Source organism: Chelonoidis abingdonii, chromosome 16 (assembly GCF_003597395.2).
Source record: "Chelonoidis abingdonii isolate Lonesome George chromosome 16, CheloAbing_2.0, whole genome shotgun sequence".
NCBI lineage: Eukaryota > Metazoa > Chordata > Testudines > Testudinidae > Chelonoidis > Chelonoidis abingdonii.
The window spans coordinates 8,239,338-8,249,582 of NC_133784.1; the positions used below are offsets into that span (position 1 = coordinate 8,239,338).

The window sequence follows — 10,245 nt, forward strand, 5'->3', positions numbered from 1 at the left end:
ACAGCTACGTTTAGATTATTCTAGCACAACAGGTCCCTGCTGCAAGTATATTTCCCCATAAACTACCCTGACGTTGTATTTTTCACAACTTCAGCTGTCCACTCGCATGTAATAGTTTCAATTTGTTAAAGATCTGGGGACAGGTCCTAGCCCACAGAATATACCCTTTTCATTGCTGCCGTAGTCTCTGCTCCCATACTTAAAGGCAGAGGGCAAATTTTCCCTCCTAGGAGCCTGAAGTTAAACTCTTAAATCCGTATTTAGACACCCAACTAGAAGGCAGCTGATTTTCAAAGAGGAAAAACCAGCTCTCGCTGACTGCGTGGAATTTGTGGATGCTCAGCAGAGTTAAAAAGAAGATCATTCGTCTAGCTGATTACATTCCTACCTTAACAGGCACCCGGTACGACTATTCTGGCGCCAGAGACCGAGTCAATATTAGAAATAAATCAAAAAAGATACTGGCGCAAGTCAGTGTAAAACCTTGGCTGCACAAGTGTACATGCAACGAAAGAGAGGAGAGGCTCTGCAACACACAAGAAACGGCCAGCTGCACAATCAAGAAAATGATGCACCACGTGCTCAGGTCACCTTGATGTGCCCTCCCGGAAGTGAGACGCATGCACACGAGGCTGATCGACGCCATGGTGGCTTCTGGCATCTACGATAACAGCATGGTGCTATCAGAAGTGGGGTAGTGAAGTAACTTGCTGTCTCGCTCTACCATAGATATCCTGAAGACATGCCTGCCTTGTCAGAGTGAAAGGGAACAGCCCTCCAAAACCCAGCCTGGCCTGAGACAGCAAGAGCCCCAAGCCTCAGCATGCTGTGATACATTATGTTCTAGGTATAAAACGCTGCTGCTGTTGCAATTGAGCTTTCTCGGGCTTCATTGAAATCCTGCCTCACGAAGACACATGCACAGTCTGTTGCAGGTTTTAAATGTCTTTTTATTTGACTGGCAATTAGCAAATCACTGCATACTGCAATATCACCAGGATCCCTTTCCAAGGCATCATGCTATTACTTCTGCCATTGCCCTGTGGGAGATGGAGGAGATATGGGAGCCCCTGAGGTACCTCGGGTCCAAGTGTACGGCTGTGTCCCCTACTGTAAATGCAATTCTCCTGACTCTCTTTGCAAGGGTATACTCCAAAGTTCATCCAGCTACATCCAGGACTGAAAAACTGAGTGTCCCCCCAAGTGGTACCCTTATTACCCTTTTACTTGGACTCCATGTGGTCTAAGGTCCTTACACAAATTAAAAAAGGAACTAGATGTGTGCTGAAAGGGGAGAGAGTACTTCTACCTGGCCTAATGAGGTGGTAAAGTAAACAACTCACTCGTCTTTTTTGGATTCAGTCTCAGATCCTCAATCAGCTCACAAACTTGTATCCCGGCACGCCCCCAGACTGAAGGACATAAATCCACACCGTGTAGAGGCAAGCGTAGGAGTTTATACACACAGCGCTGGCGGAGTGTCCACGTGGCTTATTAGGCTCAGAAACACTGTCAATCATTTGATTTCAATAGAAATATATGGATTTTCCATGGGGCGGGGAGTGACGGGGTTGGCAGTTCCACACCCCGGATAGGTTTGCAGCAAGACAAGATAGCACATTAGCCAATGGAACAACAGGTTATATAATGTCTCCGCCCATGGTCCATAAGTTAGTAAATTAACATTTATGAAAAACTTTGATAAAATGTTTTTAGTATAAAAATACTGTTGAATTCTGATTTGGGGTCCACAGGAATGGAGCAACTCCTCTGATTGTCCACCAGGTACATTCCTAGGGTTAACACAAAGAAACGTGAAAGTATATGGCAATACAGATTGTCCTCTTTATGCTCTAAGGCAGGCACTGGTCCCGAGAAGGGAGGTGGAACGGATGACATCTCTTATACTGACAAAGTGCCAACTTTTAAAACTCAGGGTTTGGATCTGTGGGAAGAAATTCCCTACAGAAGAGACTGACACAATAGGAAGAGGGATCCTTTGTTCACTTTGCAACTCTGAATAAGACAATTCTTGTTCTTATCCTCCAACCCTGGCAATTGCTGACCAGGCCTATTCTTAGCAAAACAGATATCTGTTACCCAGCTTCTCTTAGCTAATCACTATCCACTAGGCCTCTGGTCTCTACCAAACTCTGGACTTTGTGTCTGAGAAGAGCTGGCACAATCCATAGACCAGGTTGGTTATTAAAATGTATCACGGATTTTAACCCTTCACCCCACACTATGCCATGATGTTCGCTTCCCCCCATACACCTGCCCCCTCACCCACCATGGCTCACCGCCCTTTTTCCACCTCAGTCTCGGCTGGTTAAACTGTACTGGAGCTCCCTGCCATGGGCCAGCCTGTCTGAAAACCACGGGGTGATGGCAGAGACTCCAGAGTCATGAGACATCCTTTCACCTCCAAAGGCAGAGGAGGAAAGAGGGGTGGGCAGGGTCTACATGACAGAGGAGCTGGGGTAGAATGTTTGGGGGGGTCCAGGTCAGTGGTTTTCACACTATGGTAGGTGGCTCCCTGGGGTCTGCAGAGCATGTCTGAGATGTCCAACGCGGTCTGCACCTCCATCTTGAAATGCTTGGGGGGGGGGGGGGCCAAATGAAAAGACTGAAAACCACTGGGTTATAAGAAAGGAAGTTAGAGATCAGGTAGGTGTTAGGAGGGGCAGAGCGGCAGGACTGGAGGCTGAGGAGGTATCACGGTTGGCTGGGGACTTAAGTGAGGTGGTGGGGCTGCCCAGCCCCCCGGTTTGTGAGATCCCTTTGTCGCTCTTCGCGGCTGCAGGGACTGACTCTCTGGAGCACTTTTGTACTATCTGCAAATGTTGCCACCTCACTGGTTCCCCTTTGTTGTTGCGTGGGGGGGGCTGGGTAGGAGGGGCCTGGGGAGGCAGCTCAGGGAGGGGGGAGCAGCTAGAGGCGGGATGCTGGAACACACACCCCCGGGCTTCTCCCACATCTCTGCCATTTTGCCTCTGGCGCTGTTATCTCCTAATTTAAACCAGTTTCAAAAACCGGGGGGGGGGGTCAAAGACCCAGTGACTGCTGATGGATGGGACCCCCCCCCTGCTGTTCCCATGGCGACTAGAGGTCCCCAGGGTCAACGGTGGGGAGTGACGCACTGGGATGATTTGTGCTGACACCGCCTCAAGGTTGGGACTTGGCTTCCCAGGCTGGTTACATGGGGCCCCCTTGCCCGTCTGGGGTGGGGCTGGGGGCTGGTTACACAGAGCCCCCTCACCCGGTGCCAGGACATGGCTGGCTCTGGGGTGGGGTTAGGGGAATGGTTACACGGATCCCCCTCACCCAGTGCCAGGATGTGACTGGCTCTGTGGTGGGGCTGGGGGCTGGTTACACGGATCCCCTTCACCCGGCGCCAGGACGCGGCTGGATCTGGGGTGGGGCTGGGGGCTGGTTACATGGATCCCCCTCACCCGGTGCCAGGATGCGACTGGCTCTGGGGTGGGGCAGGGGGCTGCTGAACGGTGACACTGAAAAGGTGTTGATGGGGTGTGAAGAGGGACCCCAGGCCGGGGCGGGGTGTTTGTTTAATCCCATCCTGACCCCCCAGGACTTCTCCCTATATTGCTTCTTGCAAGTTTATCCTTTCGATCCTGCCTCAGTGAGCCCCCAGCTGCCGCCCAGCCACAGCAGGGGCCGGGTCCTAGGTATGAGCCGATCCAGAAAAAAACCAGGTGTTGCTCACGCTGTGTAAACGTCCTGGGACTCCAGTTAAAACCCCGGCCACGCCGGCCATCAGAGCACAGCGAGCGGGTGCCAATCGGTCCCTGACAGACCAGCAAGAGATTCCCAGAGGCCGGTTTCTGCCCAACCAATACCCCCTGCAGCAAAGTGCCAGGGACCCCCCGGATCCACTGCAGGGCTCTGACCTCAGGTTAATGAAACCAAAATAATTCCCCAGAAGTCACTCTGAGCCCCAAGGCTGGGCTAGCGGGGGGCTGCAGATTGGGCGTGAGGGCCTGGGGCTCTGGCAGAGCAGGGGGCTGCAGGTGGGAGTGAGGGGCACCGGTGGCGCTGGGGGGGCTGCTGGTCGGGAGTGAGGGGCACCAGCAGACCTCGTGGGGGGGAATCCAGGGGGCTGCAGCTCGGGAGTGAGGGGCACCGGCGGAGCAGGGGGCTGCGGGTTGGAAGTGAGGGGCGCCGATGGCGCTGGGGGGAGGGGGGCTGTGGGTCGGGAGTGAGGGGCATCGGCTGAGCCAGGAGTCTGCGGGTTGGGAGTGAGGGGCACCGGCGGAGCAGGGAGATTGTGGGTCGGGAGTAAGGGGCACCGGTGGCGGTGGGGGGGTGCGGATCGGGAGTGAGGGGCACCATCGGAGCCGGGGGCTGCTGGTCGGGAGTGAGGGGCACCGGTGACATTGGGTGGGGGGGGCTGCGGGTCAGGCGTGAGGGGCACCAGAGGCACTGGGGGGGGGCTGCAAGTCGGGAGTGAGGGGCACCAGCTGAGCCAGGGGCTGAGGGTCGGGAGCAAGGGGCAGTGGAGGAGCAGGGGGCTATGGGTCAGGAGTGAGGGGCACCGGTGGCGCTGCGGGGGGGGGCTGTGGGTCGGGAGTGAGGGGCACCGACGGAGCCGAGGGCTGGGGGTCAGGAGTGAGGGGCACTGTCAGAGCTGAGGGCTGCAGGTCGGGAGTGAGGGGCACCGGCAGAGACAGGGGCTGCGGGTCGGGAGTGAGAGGCACCGGCGGAGCAGGGGGCTGCGGGTCGGGAGTGAGGGGCACCGGTGGAGCAGGGGGCTGCGGGTCAGGAGTGAGGGGCACTGGTGGCACTGGAGGGGGGCTGCGGGTTGGGAGTGAGGGGCACCGGCGGAGCAGGGGGCTGCGGGTCGGGAGCGAGGGGCACCGGTGGTGCTTGGGGGGTTGCAGGTCGGGAGTGAGGGGCAGCGGCGGAGCAGGGGACTGCGGGTCGGGAGTGAGGGGCACCGGTGGCGCTGGGGGGGGCTGCGGATCAGGAGTGAGAGGCACCAGTGGAGCAGGGGGCTGCGGGTCGGGAGTGAGGGGCAGCCAGTGGAGCAGGGGGCTGCGGCGGGGTGAGGGGCACTGGGCAGGCAGGGGCTGGCGGTCGGAAGTGAGGACCGGCAGAGCAGGGGCTGCGGGTCGGAGTGAGGGGCACCGGTGTGGGGGGGTGTGGACAGGAGTAGGGCACCAGTGGAGCCAGGGGCGCGGCGGTCGGGAGTGAGGAGGCACCGGACAGAGCAAGGGGGCGCGGGTCGGGGAATTGAGGAGCACCAGTTGGAGCAGCGGGCCTGCGAGTCGGGAGTGAGGGGCACGGCGGAGCGGGGCTGCGGTCGGGAGTGAGGGGCACCGGTGGAGCAGGGGGCTGCAGTCGGAGTGAGGGCACCCTGCATCACGCCTGTCTGTCTCCAGGCCCTGTGACAAAGGACTCGGGGCTTTATATCCCGCTGGGCCGCCCCCACTCCCAGCGATGCTGATGGCCGCCCTGCTCCTGCTGCTGGCCCTGGCCACGTGCTGGGCGCTCGGGGGTGCGCGGCTTGAGTGCCCTGCCTGGCCCTGTGCCCTGCCCTGGTGTGGGGGCTGCCCCCATGCTTCACCCCAAGCTGCCCCTGCACCTGCTGAACCTTGCCCGGCTGGCCCTACAGGCCCATCTACCGGCTCTGCTTTGGGGCCAGTTGTGAGAGGAGCTGGGACCCCCCTGCTGGACCCCCGGGGCACCCTTCCTCTCCCCCTGCTGGCCTGCCTGGCCCCCCCTGCCAGGGCTCCCTCCTAGGGCTTTACCCCCCTCCCTCCTACCCTGCTCTGTCCTGGGAGGAGTTCCCTCCCCTCTTGGTCCCCCATTAAGCCCCCCCCCAGCTTGTGCCCCCAGGCGTGCTGGTGCTGAACAGCGTGGAGTCCCTCCGCCAGGCGCTGACCCAGAAATGGTCCGGATTTCGCCTAGCGGGCGCCCCCAGCCAGCTTTGTCAGTAATGGAGGACTGGGAGCTGAGATGGGTGTGGGCTTGGGGGGGGCTGGTGGGGGGCATGGGGTGGGATGTGTTGCCAGAGGGTGAGGGGCTGTCTAAGAAGTATGGGGGCAGCCCCTCCTCCAGCTCTCTGAGCTCCGACTCCCGCTGGGCTGTGCCATCTGTAGGGTCCAGAGTTAACGCTGGAACGGGAAAGCGGGAGGTCCCGGGGGCCAGGGTGGGGGTGGGGTGGGAGGTTCTCTCCCCACCTGGTCACTAACCCGCCCCTCCACCCCGCACTGACTCATCTCCCTGGGGGGCCACGATCTGTCCCTGGCGACTTCACCGCAGCGCTGCGTGGCGACAGGCAAAGCAGCTCACTCAGCCCGCGCACGCACCCAGCGCCTGGAGCTGGACCCAGTTCTGGGGGCCCAGCGGCCGACCATGTCTGCACAGATGAGGGCTCGCTTCGACCTCCCCAGTGACCCCCTAAGCCCAGGGAAATACCACCCCAGCTCATCCTAGGGACGCCCAGGATCCCCAACCAGGCACTCCAACTTTGCCCCTGGGGACCCCCAGGTAACTCCACACCCCATAGGGCCCCCTTCTTCCAGAAACGCCCCCCCGAACTCCCCTTCACCTCCAGGTACCCCCCCAGGGACCCACTAAACCCAGGGAAATACCCACACCCCATAGGGACCCCCTTCTTCCCAGAAACGCCCCCCCGGAACTCCCCTCACTCCAGGTACCCCCCAGGGACCCACTAAACCCAGGGAAATACCACCCCCATAGGCACCTGCTTCATCCCAGGGATCCCCCAGGAACCCCCCTTTGCCCCGGGACCCCCTAGCCCCAGGAAGCTCCCACACCCAAAGGGAACCCTTTCCAGGAACCCTTTCACCTTGACCGCACCCAGGAATACCACCACCTACCTCTTCACACTCTACCCAGGGACCCCCCCAGATATCGCTATCCCCCAGGGCCCTCGCATCTGACCACCAACGGCCCCCCTACCACCACCTCAGCATCCACCACTCGATCCGGGTACACCCATCCCCCGGGACTCTAACCTTGGGGCATGCGGGAACCACACGCACCCAGGCCGTCCCCCACGGCGCCTCGCACCCACCACTGGCCCCGGGCCTCCCCTCCCGACCGGCACCGATCTGCCTGGTGCCCCCACCCGACACGTCAGCCCCCTGACTGTCCTACTGCTGCCCCCAGATTCCGTAGCTAATGGGGGTGATTTGTGGACACAGGCCCAAGACTTTCCTGCAGACATGTTGCACATCTGCGCCCTGGCTCTCGGCCCATCGTGAGCGGGGGGGCGCCCCAGGGGTCCAGGGCGGCTAGGGACTCACCCCTAGGGATCCTGGCATCGGGGGGGGGAGCACCCGAGGGACCCTGAGTCCAGGCGGGGGGGTGGGGAGCACACCTAGGGGACCCAGGTGTCCAGCGGGGGGGGGGGAGCACACCTAGAGGACCCAGGTGTCCTTGGGAGGCTGGACGGGAGGATTTGAAGGGGCTCCGTCCCGCTCCCTCCCCCCAGATGCCGGATGCCGCCGCCATCCGGAACATCCAGGCCTGTATACGGAGCTGTGGGGCCAGGGTGCCGTGCGGGCACTGGAAGTGCTGCCCTGCTCAGGTGAAGGGGCGGCAGGGGGCACTGGGGATGGGGTGGGTTGAGGAGGGTGTTGTGTCGCTGTGGGGAGCCAAGCAGGGGGGCAGGAAAAGGCTGGCCAGGGGTGGTGCGTGGGCAGGGAGAGGTGTTGCATGTGGGGTGCAGGAAGGCGGCAGGGAGCTGTGGTGGCAGAATGGGTGTCCGTCAGTGGGGTCAGCAGGGGGCAGGGTATTGACTTGCAGCTGTGCAATGAGAACTCTGTTCAGTAGAGGACGCTGAAGATTCACAGACCCCGTTGTCCAGCTGGGAGCCCTGGGGCCTTTTGCGAGAGCCTAAGGAGGCAGGGCTGGTGCTTGCATTTAGGCGGCTTAGGCAATCGCCTCAGGTGCCAGGATTACTGCAGGGCGGCATTTTGCCGGGGGGGCGGCAGGCGGCTCCGGCTGACCTGCCGCAGTCGTGCCTACGGAGGGTCCACTGGTCCGCGGCTCCGGTGGACCTCCCGCCGGCACGCTCGTGACAGCTCCACCTGAGCCGCGGGACAAGCGGGGGGCGGCCAAATTGCCGTGCGCCTATGGCGCTCAGAGCCCTAGCGCCGGTCCTGTAAGGAGGGCAAGTTCAGACGCTGGCATGGAAACATCTACAGAATTGTTCAAGATTCAGCAAGTCCTCGGAAGTAATGGGAAGAGTTTCTGATCTAGGCACCAGACAGCTGACTGTACTATTTAGGTTGCCAAGCCTCCAGGAATTAAAGATTATTTTAACATTAAAAATTATGCCATGTGATGAAATCTCAAGGAATACAGCCAACCAAAATTGGCAACCCTAGCAGTATTGTATTTTTCTCCTGAGGTTCTTGCTAGAATCAAGTCTGGTCTAGAATTTGAGCAAATTTTGTTAGGCCACAGGGAAGGGAAGGGAAGGGAAGGGAAGACATTTGTTTGAAGTTTTATCCACATTATTCACCTTCTAAATCAGTAAATGGGTTTGGAGTAAGGACCACTGACAATTGCAGTCCTCCAATTTCATATTGATTCACATTTCATGGACAGGACTGTTTTCTAGAAGATTCCTGAGGAAATTATGGCCTTAGATCACAGTTTCCTTCAGGCATAGACATGTGAAGCCTTTTCTCAGGCTGGTGTAGGTTAGTGATCTTTCAATACTGTGCTGTGAACACTTCCTGTCCCCTCCGGTGATTAACTAAAGGATGAGGTAGGCATGAAATCATGGAATCTTTTTGTTGTCTATCAAAAATAATGTGCTACTAGTTAAGTGGTTTAAATAGGAGCAAGGCACTTTGGAATAAATATCTCCCCCTATCTTTTAGCTATGGATCACGTAAGGATTCATTTTCAGCCCTAGCTGCTTCTTGAATTAGAATCAATTTGCACACAAAAAAGCCCATGTTGCCTTAATTCAATCCCCTTGTACACATGCATTGTGATATTCTTTCATCATCACATTAGTTTTCAGTGCCCAGGATGGACAGTGCTGCCTGAACAGGTAACTGTTCAATATTTCTTTGTATCCTCCTCCATGCAACCTCTGACTCCATGTGTTACTTACATAGAATATCAGGGTTGGAAGGGACCTCATCTAGTCCAACCCCCTGCTCAAAGCAGGACTAATCCCCAGACAGATTTTTACCCCAGCTCCCTAAATGGCCCCCTCAAGGGTTGAACTCACAACCCTGGGTTTAGCAGACTAATGCTCAAACCACTGAACTATCACCCCATTCCCTTGCATTGGCCTCCAAAACATAGCTATGTATCACTCAGCCAAACCCTGCTCTGACTAGAGAAGTATTCCTTTCCTCCTCAGCGTTTCTGTGGTGCACTCATCATAGCAACTTAGTGCTTTGCAAGTGTTAATAAATTAATAATCTTCACAACACTCTAATGAGGAGAGGTAGGGTTATCCCCATTTTACACATGGGGAACTGAGGCACAGAGATTAAAACCAAAACTGGTAGAAATGACAGTGAATTTAGGTGCCCAGCCTGGGAAGCCTGAAGACTGATTGTCCAGAGGACGTAGCATTATGTAGCACTTTATGGTCAGAGAAGAGCTCCCACCGACTCATGGTGCAGCTGAAGTGCTCAGTCCTTCTGCAAATGAGACATCAGATGGAGAACCCAGACAATGAGGAACACACAGTTAAACCAAACTTTCCCTGGTGGCTCTTAAGTGACTTGACAGCACCACATACCAACTCAGTGGCAGGAGCAGAGATAGAATCCAGTTCTCCACGGGACCAATCTTCCTACTATCCCCGGCCTCCTGTTCTACCTTCTGCAGCCAACGAGACCGGGCTCTTTCAGACAACAGCCTCCGTCGCTACACAACCCTGACTCATTCCCAGAGGATATCCTGTCAACCTGCCCATAGCAGCTGGGAGAAGCCATTGCAGAAGAAGTCCTGCTCAGCTCCTGCAGCTCTGAGCTGGAGCACGCTCAGTCACACGGGGGAGATGGTGCATGCACAGTCCTATCAACACACAGGTGCATGCTCAGTGCAGACAGAATCTTCAGAGCATTTAGCTACCAAATTAACAAGGGTCCACCAAGCATGTGCAAACTGAGATTCTTCTCAAAGGTTGGCCAAATTTGGGTGAATTTTCACAGGAATTGCAAAAGGCAAATTTCCATGCCCTGCTCCAAAGCATGGAGGTGCTAGTGCTTCCCAATGAAATGG

At 57.4% G+C, this 10,245-nt stretch overlaps 1 protein-coding gene across 1 annotated transcript in view; it reads left to right on the top strand.

Moving 5' to 3' along the window:
• The first annotated feature begins 620 nt into the window (after positions 1–620).
• The window catches only part of SPRN (shadow of prion protein), a 56,560-nt gene continuing 46,935 nt past the window's right edge, over positions 621–10,245 (top strand). Inside the window, exon 1 of the mRNA XM_075073052.1 lies at positions 621–694. Coding sequence (XP_074929153.1) covers positions 621–694 — 74 coding nt within the window. The remainder of the gene's footprint in view (positions 695–10,245) is intronic.